Source organism: Gadus morhua, chromosome 5, assembly GCF_902167405.1.
Source record: "Gadus morhua chromosome 5, gadMor3.0, whole genome shotgun sequence".
NCBI classification, from domain to species: Eukaryota; Metazoa; Chordata; class Actinopteri; order Gadiformes; family Gadidae; genus Gadus; species Gadus morhua.
Window position 1 is genome coordinate 18,598,224 of NC_044052.1, and position 15,447 is coordinate 18,613,670.

Here is a 15,447-nt window from a genome sequence, read left to right on the forward strand (position 1 = left end):
GATGGGGTGCTGGCCGGTTATGTCAAGGCATTCAGTTGTAGTCACTGCAATATGCCAGGTATCCACTCACTGACGTCCCTAATAATCGGGGAAAAAAAACAACTAAATATGGTATACCCAGAAAGTTACTTTTATGAACCACAGAACATTTAATAGATACCTATTTTGCATCTAAAAAGAGTGCACAGAAAGTGATGACCAAAATATAGGTTTCAATAAAAACTTTATTCCAGGACAAACAAATAAAAGCCATACAATATCATTCAATTGTTAATAACAACTTGGAGAGACAACCAGAATCAAGAGCTCTAATTCCTCTAGAAACAAGTCAAATGAAAATAAGATTAAACATAAATATACACCAAAAGCCCACACATATTCTGACGAGTGCAGAAGGACGGCATATGATTCATCCAGTTTAGGAGGAGTGTCTTTAGTGAAGACAGAGAAATAAATATAAAATATCGTCAAATGAAGTCAGACAGACCTGATTAATTACAGGATGATCAAGATTCCCTCTTTCTGTTACAATAGGGTGAGTGCTCAATCTGCTCATATACAGTATAGAGATCGGCCAAGCATGGGTTAAATTGCGACAAGACCATCCGACAGACACAATTAAGACGTAAATAAATGTTACTTTGTAGAAAGTGAAGAATTCTAAAGAATGCCATAGCGATGACGACCAAGTCATGTATCATTCTGTGCAACACATCACAATTTAGAGCAGATTTCACGAGGTTTTTATAAGCCAGACTATTATACAGGTATTCCTTGCGTCGCAACAAATACAACCAACTCAGGTTCAGCACCAGCAGCGAGGTCACAGTACAAATATAACCAATCATCTTCAACCTAATATTTCACCCAGCGGCACATTTACAGAACCCGTTTCTGTCAGGGGACCGCACTGCAGTTAACAGCGTGCTGCATTAGGAAATTAAAAATATATTAATTGTAGAAAGAAAAGTTCTCAATCATGTGCATCATGTCCAACGTTGTAGTGCAAACTCTATTTCGTTTACCAAAACATTTAACAACAGGAAGTAGATATATCAGAAGATTTCCGCCCAGTGATAAATTGCCCATAGGATCCTTCAGAGGTTTGTACATTCTGTTACGGTTTCTCGGTTGGCCACCAAGTCGTATGTGCAACGTAGGGAGAGCAGCGAGAGCGTTATTTCTTACCAGTTATTTCAAGTTATTACAATCAGTGGAGCCTGAGTGTGTTTGGGGTTGAAAGGTGAATAAATTAACTAATAAATAAACTTGCCGACTTGGTGCCAAACCAAACAGGTGATATGAATGAGCATTTTAATGGGTTGTGATTTAATCTACATCTTGCAGTAGAAACCTTCAGGCCGTACGAGAGTGGAAGCCAACGACAGGCTAACCAAGAACCACGCCCAGTGGCACATAGCTCCCAAAATACAAAAAATATATAAATAATAATATTAATAATATAAAATAGGAACCACAGGCTGTGTCCAAATCATATTCTCTTTTTTTTTTTGGTTTCTCATTTACATGACAGCCACTCCATGCCGTCTCCGCTAATTTGCCTTTTCATTCCCGGCCGCTGCGATGCCTTGGGCGTCTCTCCGGTCACGACCTCTCAGCTGCCGCTCCTACTCCATTTTGGATCTCTCCATTTTGGTTTTGAGGATTTCCTGTGGAGGGAACAGGGAGGATGAACGCACAAAGGGAACTGAAGTGGTGCACTGTGGAGGTCGGTACCCACTGCGGTTTCTTTGAATGGGAAGATGGGGGCTACTTTACCTCTTCCTCGTCCAGCATCGCAGGCAGAGCTCTGTAGAGCGAGAGAGAAAGACAGAGAGACAGGGAGACAGAGGGAGAAGAGTAAAGAGTCATTTTCCTTCTTGCCTGAATGTTATCAGAATCCATCATTCTGTCAGTTGCCACGACGATTGGACGAGGTAAACGAGGCCCGTGAGTTACAACACATGATCCATTGATCCAGGAACTCCAACCCAATTCAGTCACCTTAATCCACTTACGTCAGAAAGGTCAAGTTAGGAAAAAGGGCCGGGAATGTCCAACATGGTAAATACTCCCAAACCAAAGCAGTGCTATTTACTGTGATGACACGTTTGGGGGGGGCTGGATACCAGTGGGTCTCTCTAAACAGGGTTATTTCTAATCCGTTCACCATGCTCATGGCCGCAGTGACAGGACTCGTATTCTGAAGCGCTGAACCCAACGACCCCGAACTAATGTGAGATAGGGCTGCCCAATATTGAAATCCCGATTATTTTTGAGTTTGAAACATGATGCATTTATTTAGCATTTCTCTCCAAACAACACTTTGTAACTAAAAATATTATTAAGTACAAATATGTATCCAGCTGTAATAATAATCCCTTCAACTCGATTATATTGGGAGATCTGTTTGGAGATCGTTTGACACCAAATTCTGATCCCCCCATTAAAATCAGATAAATGCAAAGCCCTAATGCGAGATACATACACGTCCGCCACGGTGGTGGGGATGTTCTCCTCCACCCACTTGAGATCCTCATCCTGAAACGACAAAGACACAAACGACCGTCAGACCGCAAACGACCGTCAGACGAGGCGGACCCGAGCCCGACGTCACACATGGACAGACGGGCGCCCCGTTGGACGGGTGGCCCGGGGGGAGGGAGGAGGAGGTGAAGGAGAAGGAGGAGGAGGAGGAGGAGGAGGAGCGTTCAGAAGACGGACCTCTTTGCTCAGCAGCTTCTGGGAGCCGTTGGTGTCTGGCTTGGAGCCCCTCATCTTCATCCCCTCTGAAAGAGCGGAGAGAATACCGAGCACACCATCAGAGCCCTCCGTAACTTAATATTCAAAAAGGAAGTGAATATTAAGAATATACTTTTTCGATCGCATGCTGCGGTTCTGGAGGGAGAAGTTATTTCGTCCTTACCGAACGCTTCATTCAGCATGGGTTCCTTGGCCTCCTCTTCGTCATCGTCTTCGTCGATCAGAGGTGAATGGGAAAACCTGAGAGAGGATGAGCACATGAGATCATGACCGGATCCCGAACGCCCCGGTTTCTATCCTAACCCACCTTACCGTTCACACTGGGCATCCTCAACATCGGACGGGCGAGATACAAGATCAGGGTGGTTTTCCTAAGCAGTTTCGGGATGTTAACCGTAATAAAATCATGAGGATTACATTTAACTTAATTAAACCAGGAAGTTACCGGTGACACTACTTGGTAACAGTTAGCCTGTGTGGCTCAATGAGTGGAGCATGACATCAACACTGCCAGGGGTAGGGGTTACGTTCCCACTGGCCCCGGTTCTCAGCCGTGGTTTTAAAATGGCCTGCAAGACATTCGGGAGGGAGCGGTGGGTCTCCGCTTCCTGTTTACCCCCGACCTCTGGCTGTTGGCGGAGGGCCGGAGCAGCACCATGATGACCAGCAAGATGGTGGAGAAGAGCAGCCTCCAGAAGGCGTCGTCCACCCACAGGTCCCTCCAGCCCTGCGGGGGGGGGGGGGGGGGACAGTGGCCGAGGTTTGATCACCCGAGACTCAACAACCGGCGGTACATAAAAAGAGGGAGTCATGGCAACAGAATGTGGCCGTCGCCCGCCGACGTCGATCACACCTACCGTCTGGCATTCCACCATCTTGAAGACCTTGGTGGTCCAGATGATGAAGATGATGGAGGCTGCGGAGACACACGCAGAACATAAGAGGGACATGTAAACAACACGGACAGATGTTTATAAACCACACACACATATACACACACAACACACACTAACGGTACACAAGTGGACCAGTTCAGACACGGAATTGATCTCGTTTCTGATATCAAAGTGTTGGCCCACAGACAGACCCCCCTAACAGAGAGACCCCCCCCCCCACAGACAGACCCCCCCTCCAGGACACTCACCGACCACGGAGAAGATGAGGGTGTTGGTGAAGTGCTGGTAGAGCGAGAGCTTGACCACGTTCCTGCGGAGCTTCAGCAGGCGGGTGGTCTGAGACAGGCTGATGAAGATGTGGGAGGAGGAGGAGGAGGTCAAGGAGAAACGGCGGGTGGAGCGGACCACGACAAACCCCGGCCCCCTGCCCAGGTTCTCATTAAGAGAGGTTCAAACGATGCTGATGAATATGGATCAAATACCCTTCAACATCAACCAAAAATGTACAAAAGTGTATTGACCGACCGAAAGGCTCAGGGGTGTAAATCCTTTCAAAATAAGAGTCCCTGTTAAAAAGCGGGCACACAGCCATGCGCGTGTAAAGGATATCCACCACATGACGCAGGAGTCGATCAGGGAGAGGCTGAGGTTAGCCACCAAGGCCACCGTACCGTTGAAGCCCTGCAGGGGGGGACACACACACACACACACACACACACACACACACACACACACACACACACACACACACACACACACACACACACACACACACACACACACACACACACACACACACACACACACACACACACACACACACACACACACGTTTTGATTGAGGTTGTGAGGGTGCTTCTTGTCTAAGTGTTTGATGGTGATGTTGGGGTCAGACCGTGGGGTCAGTGGGGACTTACACCGGTGACCCGGAGCACGCCTTCCACGGAGGAGAAGAGGAGGTAGAGCAGGCCCACCGCCGCTAACCGGTGCACTGTGGTGCCCAGCCGGGGCCTGCACCAATGACAAAACACAAGGAAGTGGAATCAGCCAATCATACGGGCCAAATGGCTTGAAGGGGCGGGTTGGCTTCTGTATTCCGACAGATCGTGGCTCTGACTATTATCAAGCTAGCTCTATGACTGGCTTGATACCGACTGCGATCAAATTAAACAACAAGCTCGACCATCTCCCACCGTGTACTGAAGCCATCAGAGAATGTGATCAACAGTCAATCATAGCTCAAGACGCTGGAATTGGTCAGATTAAGGTGAGGAAAATAAATCATCCAACAGGTTGGTTCACAGAGCAGGCAGAACCACTGACAGCATACATGCTTAGCGTTGCGACGGTACAGTTACTATGATGCTCTTCCTTGCCTACGGTGCTCTTGACTTACCTGACGATGCCGTAGCCCAGACTGACGATGAGGAACAGGATTCGGGCTAAAGACCTCTTCAGGGCAGAAAGCAACTCGCCGAATATCGCAGCACCTATCACTGTGGACAATGAGAATACATTTAAAATACGTTTTGTTTTCCCTTTAAGGAGCCGATAGAGGGATGGGGTGTCTTGCCAAAGAAACCCTGCAGGTAGAACCGAAAACGTTGCGGTTCCAACCAGGGACCTTTCGGCTAAAAAACACCCCAGCCCCTCGCCCGAACCTGCCTCTCAACAAACGACACATGAATGAATTGAACTCCGCCAACGGGACGCTGACCGAAGTCTCCTTGGTAGCGGATGCTCTGGTGCTCCGAGTAGAACACGGCCTTCTCCAGCATCCCCAGGATGATCACGGCCCCGATCCAGAACTGGATCCGCAGCAGGTCCCGCCAGTAGCAGGCCGACCAGAACAGCCACAGGGCGCCGAACAGCACGTACACGATGCACATGACCATGAAGAACTGGGGGCGGAGCAACAGCGGGTAAGAGGTCTTCAATGTCCTACAACTTTATGCAGTGTTGTGCCCAACACTTACAATTTGAGGGAACAAAGTGCTTGAAAGACCACCAATGGAATCATGAAATAATAATGAAATAATTTAATGAAGTGATGATGATTTAATGAAGAATAAGATTCTTAATTTACTAGTGACTCAATTGAATCAAATATGGGTAAACGGTAGTTCAAATGTGTAGAATGTTAAATCTTTATTATGATGTAAAGTGATGAGAATTTAACATTAGTTTCTCCAAAATACACCCTCACACTTGACGAAATCTACTTTACGCACTAGGAGTATGCAGTGTTTCATTGATGCAAGGAATCACGTACCATCATCAGTGGCCAATCAGCAGGGGACGAATAGTCATGCGATCCCTTCATCTCCACTTTCACTAGAAACAACACAGCAAGGATGATACATCAGCCGGAACCACAAGGATCACTTACCCATGGCTGCAACATCACAATAATGGGTTCCCACAGAGGTCAGTTCAAAAGACACATTTGCACTCCGACACAAATATGTGAGAAGAGTTGTTCCAATACCTGTACCAGTATTGGAAATTCTTCAGATTCTACCTCCAGTAATTATAGTTTATAAATGTAAATGATCTAGTTCGGAGAAAAAAAAAAGGTTTTTAAGTAAACTAACTTTAAATTGAGGTCATATTAAAGGCTATTAAAAGTCACAATGCTAGACGCTGCATCGGTATATACTCTCTATCGGCGGATACTCAAATTCAGGAATCGGGAAGGAAAAAATAGTACGGGAACAACTCTACATGTGAAAGAAGAAGGGGAAGGTTTCTCACTTGTGAAGGAGAAGGTGCTGTCCTCCACGTCTTCCCCGCGGCGCAAAATGGGCTGGACCTTCACGATGAACAGATATGGGCCGTCTTCCCACGCTTTGGCCACCGCACCGATGTCCTGCCACCGTCAGATTATAATCCCAGATTATTATTCAAACATAATAACCCCAGATTGGGGTTCATTGATTGGGGGTCCAGAAATGTTAATCCCCATGAATTATCCCAAAATTGGGATATCGTAGTCAAGTATCAAAATAACAAGCCCAGACGCTTACCGGTTTATCCATCCATATCAGAGTCTGGTTGGAGGGATCGCTCTGAGAGGAAAAAAATGGAAAACATATAAAACAGGGTGTACACTCTAGTGTAGCATTAGTAATTACTATCTTGTTAATGTCTGATTTCTTTTATGATATAAGACTGCAAGATTAACCAAACATATCTAGCCAACATTAGCCGCAGACCAGCCAGCCCAGAGTCCAGGAGACTAGCTTGGTCTCTGAGGAGGGCTAGGGTCGGGACCTTACCCTGGGTGGGGAGAGGGGCTGGTAGCTGTTGAAGTCTCCGTGGTACACCTGGTGTGGGGCCGAGGGGAGAAATAAATAAATAAGTCTATTGAACCACAACGTGTGGTCAATTTAAAAGGTGACATGAAGTGTGCTGAACAGATCCGTCCATCAGCCATCCAGGTGGATACGCCCACTTGTGATGTCAGAAGAGGCAGATTTTCAAAACGGCTTGTAACGGCAATTCACACTCACACCTGGTGGTATAGTATGTCACCTGAGTGATTTAGATGTACACGTTTAAAAAAGTATCGGTGTTCAACACCAGCTGCCTAGACCGAGAGCTGCCGACCTTGGGCAGGAAGAGAGAGGAGCAGTTGTCGAAGTACATGTATCCCTGGCTGTAGTAGCCGCTCCAGTCGTCCTTCAGCATGCTCTCCAGACCAAACATGTTGATCGCTTTGTTATCCTGAAGGAAGAGATGGAGATATTTACATCAACACGCTGCCAGTGAGCTCACGCAGGCCGACGCAACCGTTGAATTCATTGCACAGGCTAACGAATCAACGGTGGTGCCAGAATGAACATGAAAACGTTTTTTTTGTGAATTGAACTCAACAACCACAACCATGATGCTCGTAAAAAAAAAAAATCAGGGAGGATCATTGATCAAAGCCATGTAGCCATTGCCATAATGTCAAAAAGGGGGTCTACTTCTGCCCTCTAGTGGTCTGAATTCAAAATTAACCATCAGGAAACAATGCACCATAATATGGTGTAATGTATATTATATATTGCTGACTTGATGGAAACAAAGACATGAAGTTCACACTGACCGGGGTGTTGAAGACTTCGTTGTAACAGATGGAGGAGCGGAGGTACCAGCTGATGTTGAAGGCCAGGTTTGCGTCACAAGGCGCAGACTCCTCCGGCCCCAGGACTTCATTAAGAGAAAGGAAACTTTATTCAGATCAACCATGACAACAAGGGACCTTCTGGTGCCATCTATGGCTGTACAGAGTTCGACTTGTTAGTACTTACAATTCATGTAAATAGTAGTGTTTGCATACAAGGTCTTCCGGAAGACCACATCTTGCGACTGCAAATGAAGAAGACAAACTCAGATACAGAACAATTGTTTAAAGGTTTCACCTACACATGGATGAAGGGTACTATGGTTCATATAATGTCTGATGGTATTTGATCGTGGCCAGTAGGGCTTGTTCATCATGACGTTTGAAGCATGGGAGGACGTTGTTGCAATGGGGTTTTGGTCATCGTGGAGTAATTCATAATCGTGAACATATTTGTCATCATGGAATGAAAAAATGCTCTCATGTTTGAAACCGAAACAGCGTGTCTCATGTGATACGCGTCTCAGTTGCTGCCCATACCCTTTGGAATTCACTCCCCTCCCCTCCCACATCAAAGTCTCTCCAACCCTCTCTTCTTTCAAATCTGCCCTCAAAACATACCTTTTCACACTAGCCTTCCCCACCTAATTCTTCATGTTTAACGTCTGTTTTTCTTTTATTCCTAGTCTGTCTTACATAGTTTTGATAGGGCAATATGTAAAGCGTCTTAGAGTACCATATTAAGCGCTATATAAATGTCATTTATTATTATTATTATTATTATTATTATTATTATTATTATTATTATTATTATACGTGGCCACACAAAGTTTTGGTTAGCCTAGGTTACAGTATATTTACGTTTATTTGGGATTTTACATTGCTACAACTCTCGAGACCTCTGGATACGGGTGTACTATGAACAACAACCAATAAATCAAGCAAATTAGTATTTTGATGTACAAGCTCTGTTCGACGCTCCCCGTAGGGAGGCGGTCATAGGGATGGGACGTTACTATTCAAGAGCTCTACAGGGGCAGTGCTCCACTGTCAACACTGCGCTTATTAACGTTGTCTTTGTTTAAAAAAAAACAAGTGCACGTCATACAGATCGCTTTGTTGCTGGCTCACATCCCCGTAAACATGTCAACGGTTGTCCTCAGCGAGTTAATAAATATGAGATAGCTAAACTAGCTAGCTAACAGCTGCTATGCATCATTAGCATTGTGGGAGCCGCACTCGGTCCCGCGTCCAGATTCCGTGCACACTCACCGAGTTCAGGTAGACATTCCACAGGGAGACCTCTGCCGTCAGCGCAGTACTGAGGAGAATGGTAAATAAAAGACAACGAAACCAATGTACCCTAGCATTTGACATTATCGGTGCAGGTGAATGCGTCCGCATCCAATCCATATCCGGCTTCCAGCGTCGTTGTTTGCACGCAGCCGTGTCTAAGCCCCGCCCCCCGGAGACGCCGTGTAAAGAGGTGCGTGTTGAGGCTTGGAGTGCCGCAAGAGCAGCGGTTTGTTTTGGGCTTATCGCCGAGTCGAAGGGAGGGTTACTTCTCAGTATCACGCCACGGTGGGTCATGTTTATGTACGTTGCTAATTACAACGCTAACAACCAAAGACTGTACTCAAATAGTTTCACAATGTGTCAATCTGTCGTAACACGCCGCCCTCTTTCCTTGAACTGTCGCCGACAATTGGTGTTCAAATTCGAGCTGAAACAATGAGTTCACTGACACAAACCTAACCTTTACCTGTTTACCATAACCGGGTTGGTTGGCTAGCGTTAACCCCAAACAGCTCGAGGACTTCAGGCTCCACTGAGCCCCTCATGGACGACATGCAAACTGCCTGAAGTTTGAAACCCGTGTACATTCTCAATGTCCACGGGGCGATCATGGCAACGGAAAAGGAGAAGTCAAAAACAAAAAATTCAACAGCCTTCATCTATTCATTTCAGGGTGAAAAAAGCAAGCCAGTTTAAAATTGGACCAAATTTTATTGAACTGTTAATAAAACTCAAAATATTTACATTTCTTTTTCACCTTTATAAATGTTAGATTTGCATGTCAAGTTATCACTACTGTTGAAATGAGGTATAGTCAAGAGGGCCATTGGAGATGGTTTGATATGTCCCAGGTAAAGATCATTCCGAAGTCCAGACGCAATGACAACCTTCATCTTTTGGAGCCCGCTAACAAAACAAAAAGGGCCTCTTTAATGTGAGCAGTCCAGAGAACGACTTACACCGACACAAAAAATTGACTACATGACAGACATTAAAACCAGGTTTTTACTGTAAAAATATTGATAGACTGACACAGAAGAATTGAAAAGCCAAAGGACGCCTACACCACGGCCAGTTCACACCGACAGACCGCAAACTGAATTTAAGTTAATGGAGCATGCAGTACTTCACATAAACAGGGCAGTGAATGTAAAAACAGAAAAATAAATCATTATTAAGAGGACTCCAGGTGATTCATCGCCGACGGAGTCACAGCATGTGACCACATCACAACACCGCTGCTGGGGGAGACTCCCTTCGCTCGCTGACTCTGGAGACGGACACGCTCAGCCTAAAATTAAAAAAAACTGAACTCAAGTGTTTGTCCAGAACCAAACAAAAAGGCCTACGCTAAACCAGACGAAACGACGCACCACTCAGAGCCCCCCCCCCCCCCCCCCCCCCCCGACACGCTGGAGGGATTTTAAAGAGAAAAAGGAAAACAAACCATGAACAAAAAAACGAAGCAACGACGTTACCACAGAACAATGTTCAAGAGCATTTAGAACGAACAGACTGCCTCCTTGCAGAGGCCCTGCCCCGCCAGCCGGTGAGCGACCCGCACCGGATCAAAGGAGGGCCGCCCGCCTCCGTCTAACAGGGGTGGGGTCAGGGTGGTGGTGGTGTCCGTGCATCAGTCCGTTACGCTGTGGCGGTGGCGGTGGGGCCGGGCCCGCCATCAGTGCCGGCTGCCGGCCGACACCGAGCGCGAGCGGGAACGGGACGCCTGCTTGGTCTGGGCGGGCCGTGGGGAGCGAGAGCGGGACTTGGAGCGGGACTTGGAGCGAGACTTGGAGCGGGAGGGCGAGTGGGAGAGGGAGCGCGCCGCCGGCTTGCGGGAGGACTTGCGCTCCGGGGTGCGGCTGGGGGAGCGGGGGGATCGGCTGCGGGAGCGGGAGCGCCGGCGGCTCACGGAGCGGCTCTTGGAGCGGGAGTAGCTGCGGGAGCGGCTCTTGCTTTGGCTGTGGAGGCAGGAAGGGGAGTATTAAGGTTTACCCCTCGTTGAACACATCAAGAACCCCGACAACGCCAGGGGCAGGGCTTGATGCCCTCTAGGGGAACACCCACACTATGAGCGTGCGTAGGCCCAGCGTTGGAAGACACAAATGTTTTGCCTGTATGCATGTGTATTATGGCACCCACTGCACTCCTGATCATCCCTGGAAGGAGGGATCCCCACTCTGAATTCCTTCCTTGCTAATTTGGGGAGTGTTTCTTGACCTCAGGGGGGCTAGGGTCAGGGGGGGGGTGTCATAAATACACGGCCTGTTAAGCCCTTTGAGACTGGACCTGTGATTAAGTGCTTTACAAATAAAATGTAACTTGAAACAATCCCCCAAATAGCACACATCTATTCAGAAATGTAGATGGATTATGGTATACCTCTACTGTATTCTATTATTTTCTAGTGCATTACTGTACTTGACTGCTACTTTTGTCCTTAATTAAATCGGCGTGCAATAACTCCACACAGGTGTCCATTTTGTGTAGCCCGGTCAGAATTCTCACCTCCTTCTGCGATCCTCGAAGATCTTCAGCTTTCGTCCGTTCAAATCTGTGCCATCCAGCTTGGAGATGGCATTCTTCAGGTCGCTGCGAGACGCAAACTCAACCACCCTGTGGGTATCGAAGCGAGAGCAACCCTGTGTTAGAACGCACACAACACCCCTTCCTCTTGGCAGAACACACGCGACCGTGAGGTGGGAAAGGAGCAGGTCTCTCCTGAAGGTCCACAACCTACCCTTCATTTTTGTTGGTTCTGTGTGCATCCACAAAGGTGACTTCACCTACTTTCCTCATCAGGTCTTTCAGGTCCTGTTGGCGCAAAAAGGGGCAGACGGACGTTTAACGGAGGACCAAAACAAGTGACCGTCTAGTGTCATTGAAATCCTTTTCAAACCTGGTAAGAAAAACAAACAGGGCAGGCAACAGTTAACAGCGTTTACACCTGTACGTGTCAGGGCAATAGGTGGAGTGCTGTGTTTGTACTGAGAGCTTCCATCAGCCATTGGTACGTTGATGGGAAAGACAATAAGTCCCAGTAATTGGGTCTATAAATTTCAAATCTGCTTCAAGGTGATGGGTCAGATAAAAGGGGAGTGTCCTGCCATAGACCCAACACCTTATCTAGGTACCAGTGGGGTTCATCTATACTAGTTTCTATTCTTATGAAGTTTCAATGTGTACACTTAATGTAGGTCTACATGGGCCAACACAAAGGAAAGTGTTAAAAAAAAAAAAGGTATTCACAGGGCATTGATAATATATTTAGATATATAAACACACTATGGCTTAGTGGACAATCTTTTCAAGTCTATTTCTCAATTACAAATCTATCTGTGGCTAATCAATATGGGGTTCCCGCAAAGTACAGTGTAATTAATTAACTACTGTTAACTACCGTCCCTCCATCTACAGCCCTTCATATGTAGCTCCCCTACCCATCTACAGTTTTAACAGCCCAACCCCTTAAAAAAAAAAGAATACCCCAATCACATGAGTTTTATTGCTACTTACCGTTCCATACCCAGGGGTAGATTAAAGCCTAGAGCCACGAGTCCACATAGAAAACCAATGGGGAACCAATGCAGTGTTAAGCCCTTGAGAAACGACCACGGCCTTCACCTGGGAATCCAGCCTCCACAAGCAAGGACCCACCAGAGAGCAAGGAGGACGGAGGAGAGGGGTGCGCGCCCCACTCCACACCCCCGACCAAGCTCCATCAGCAACAGAAAAAGACCCAAACGGGATGAAGGGGTTACAGCAGTCGTGGGGGAAGCCAGACCACAGAACCGCCAGACCTCCTTAAGCTACCGTATCCTGCGCTAGACCACTTTCACCCGCTAGGGGGCCCCGCCAAGACTTAGACCAGCAGCAACTGCGTGTAAGGAGAGGCACCAAATGGACACTATTCAGACAAACAGCCAGGAGAGGGCGCTATGCACTGCAGCCTCTCAAACGCGAGGGTGTGCATCATGCAGCTCCGAACAGACAAACCATATGAGAACAGCGGCTAAAAAAAAAAGAGCAGCCGTATTAACGGTGCCTTCTGTAAAAGAAACCACGGTCAAATTAGAGAACACTGAAGCTAAATTTGAATGTATTGTAATTATACTGAGTCTACTACATTGTTACAATGTGATTTAACAGGTTAACAAAGGCTGTTCATTGCATTTGGAAAGTACAGGGTTAGACAGATGGCAGTTAATATACATGGGAACAAACAGATTGAAATCCTCACCTGCCAGCTGATACGAGACGAGAGGTTCTCCACTATGAGCCTGTGGTCTGTACGCACAGGGGGGCCATACCTGACAAAAGAACAACAATTAGAGATGAGCTTGAGCCAGTGGCCAACAGGCCAGTTGCACAGGAGCAGGACTAGACCCCCTTACAGTGGGATACCACAACTAAAAATAACTAGATTGTGTAAGGTTTACAATTGAGTCATAAGCACGGCTAGTACCACCATGTCATGTAGCCATATGAGGTGCCCAAGATGTGTGCCGAATTATTGCAGTGTTAAGCTGAGCCCAGTTTGCTAGCACTATCGGACAAAAGTCGTAATATTTTCAACACGCCTAACCCTAACAAAAGTAAGAAATTTGTATCTTAAGATCTCTTGAAGTAGACTACGGGTAACCTTAGCCTCACAATGAAGAGAAGGGGGAGGGGAACCAAGGATTAACCCGTAATACTGGTTCTGTGGGGGTTACCAAGAAACAGAAGGAGAGCCCACCATGAGGGGAAACCAAGATGCCTACCTGGATCCACTGCTGCGGGACTGACGCTGTTGGCTGAACCGTGGGGAGAAGCGGCTGGACCCTGGGCCGGCTCCGTCACCCCTTCCTTTCCTGGAACGAGCCAGCTCAATTGTGACCCTGAAGAAGTGAAAGGGGGAAAAGTTACACATTGTTGGACTTTTACCGAGTATTAACCATTAAGAGCATCCAGGCGTGCCTGAAACGGGTCGACGCAGGCGTATTTGATAAACTAGTACGAATAACGTTGGCCACTAGGGGACGCAATATAGAAATAATAATTGTTTTTTAATCTTTACTTGTAGTTCTTACTAATAAATACTATCTTTTTGCGAGTACTATAAATACCTTTCACTGCACAATTCCTTTCCGTTCAACTCGTAAACCGCATCGTCGGCATCTCTGTGGTCGTCAAACTCCTGTTGAAACATTAGGATTAGTTCGAGCCATTTATAAAAAGGTCCATTGATTCGACGAGTTAAAAAAAACAACGTATGAGCTTAAAACAAAAAACAAAAACTTACCACAAATCCGAATCCATTTTTCAGGTTGATCTCCCGGATCCGTCCGTATCCTTTGAAGAACTTCTCCACGTCCCTCTCCCGGGCATGCGGGCTGAGGCGGCCGATGAACACACGACACCCGCTCATGTTGCACTGACTGGGGGAGAGACCACGCCGCTTCAGTACTGGTTCAGCCCAATATAATCAGCCGGCCGAAGGTTAATTTCAGAGCCGACGTTATTTTTACTTTGCACTCAACTGAACCCCGGCTAGTATTACTTTAGCAAGAAATGCAAACGAGGAGAGGTAGCGTTAGCTAGGTTAGCTAGTAGCATTTAGCTAGCGTCGAGTCAGCCTCGTTTTAGCCATCTATTTAAAACAATCACCCACAACATTTTAATCCATGTTGCTATACACGTATACAATCACAAACATATACTCACATAAGTTTCGTCTGGTGTTCTCTGCAGTGAGTTAAATCTGAGAGTGTGGTACAACTTCAGGGTTTGGTGGTTGGATCAAAATGGCGAGACCGTGCGAAGTACGAAACGGCAGTAGAGGAAGAGGAAGGGTTGCCAGGTTGGTTCACATCCGTTGTTTCGTCGCACCTAAATGTTCTCCAGACTAAATGGTACGATATAATTAAACACCTTTTAGATATTCTAAGGTAGTAATTATGTAACTAAATTAATATATATTAGGGCTGCATTTCACGAAAATGACCCAAAGTGCGTTAATAAGTTGCTTCAGTAGTAACCCTAAAAAATCGACGCGTCATATCGTGGTCATGGCAACCCAGCGGTACTACTTAGGAACCGAATTTACATTGAAAGCGAATTTACATTGTACCCTGTTGTTGCCTAATTAAGGACTATGTTTTTGGGAGTAAATCCTTACGTTAGTTGTGTTACGTGACAAAATCAGATGATGCATCTAATTTATTACTCTTTGGGAAGGGTTATATAGCCCTATTGTGTAGATGTATACAGTATGATATATGTAGGCCACTATTGGCCTATAACACATATTTTCACAGGATACAAAAGTAATTGATTGAATCAAAAAAGTTAATAACGTCCAATAAGTAGACAATGGTTTAAAAAAACACATATCTTGTC

General features: G+C 46.4%; 2 protein-coding genes across 2 annotated transcripts; both read right to left on the reverse strand.

The window, feature by feature from the left end:
• Window positions 1-206: 206 nt before the first annotated feature.
• LOC115544063 (transmembrane protein 87A) lies at window positions 207-9,227 on the reverse strand. The gene is made up of 20 exons (XM_030356866.1): window positions 9,043-9,227; window positions 7,958-8,015; window positions 7,753-7,856; window positions 7,269-7,385; window positions 6,938-6,985; window positions 6,686-6,727; window positions 6,414-6,528; window positions 5,932-5,993; window positions 5,377-5,560; window positions 5,056-5,155; window positions 4,577-4,670; window positions 4,269-4,340; window positions 3,908-4,016; window positions 3,621-3,679; window positions 3,387-3,490; window positions 2,927-3,003; window positions 2,725-2,789; window positions 2,489-2,541; window positions 1,780-1,810; window positions 207-1,670 (listed from the first exon to the last, which is right to left on the reverse strand). The coding sequence occupies exons 1-20, from the start codon at window positions 9,181-9,183 to the stop codon at window positions 1,629-1,631; spliced, it is 1,677 nt and encodes a 558-aa protein (XP_030212726.1). The 5' UTR covers window positions 9,184-9,227; the 3' UTR covers window positions 207-1,628.
• Window positions 9,228-9,757: 530 nt separating this feature from the next.
• srsf5a (serine and arginine rich splicing factor 5a) lies at window positions 9,758-14,925 on the reverse strand. The gene is made up of 8 exons (XM_030356894.1): window positions 14,773-14,925; window positions 14,351-14,486; window positions 14,175-14,245; window positions 13,830-13,946; window positions 13,307-13,376; window positions 11,807-11,880; window positions 11,575-11,682; window positions 9,758-11,027 (listed from the first exon to the last, which is right to left on the reverse strand). Exons 2-8 carry the CDS (start codon window positions 14,474-14,476, stop codon window positions 10,745-10,747), a joined length of 849 nt encoding a protein of 282 aa, XP_030212754.1. The 5' UTR covers window positions 14,477-14,486; window positions 14,773-14,925; the 3' UTR covers window positions 9,758-10,744.
• Window positions 14,926-15,447: the final 522 nt, after the last annotated feature.

Bases quoted from the DNA above. Each gene is read 5' to 3' on its own strand.
- LOC115544063 (XM_030356866.1), bottom strand. From the start codon at position 9,183: ATGGATTGGATGCGGACGCATTCACCTGCACCGATAATGTCAAATGCT. The intron at 6,986-7,268 runs GTCGGCAGCTCT...GCCCCACACCAG, and splicing joins CCTCTCTCTTCCTGCCCAAG to GTGTACCACGGAGACTTCAA. The intron at 5,561-5,931 runs GTACGTGATTCC...CTCCGCCCCCAG, and splicing joins CTGATTGGCCACTGATGATG to TTCTTCATGGTCATGTGCAT.
- srsf5a (XM_030356894.1), bottom strand. From the start codon at position 14,476: ATGAGCGGGTGTCGTGTGTTCATCGGCCGCCTCAGCCCGCATGCCCGG. The intron at 14,246-14,350 runs GTAAGTTTTTGT...ATGTTTCAACAG, and splicing joins AAAATGGATTCGGATTTGTG to GAGTTTGACGACCACAGAGA. The intron at 11,028-11,574 runs GTGAGAATTCTG...CTGCCTCCACAG, and splicing joins TTCGAGGATCGCAGAAGGAG to CCAAAGCAAGAGCCGCTCCC.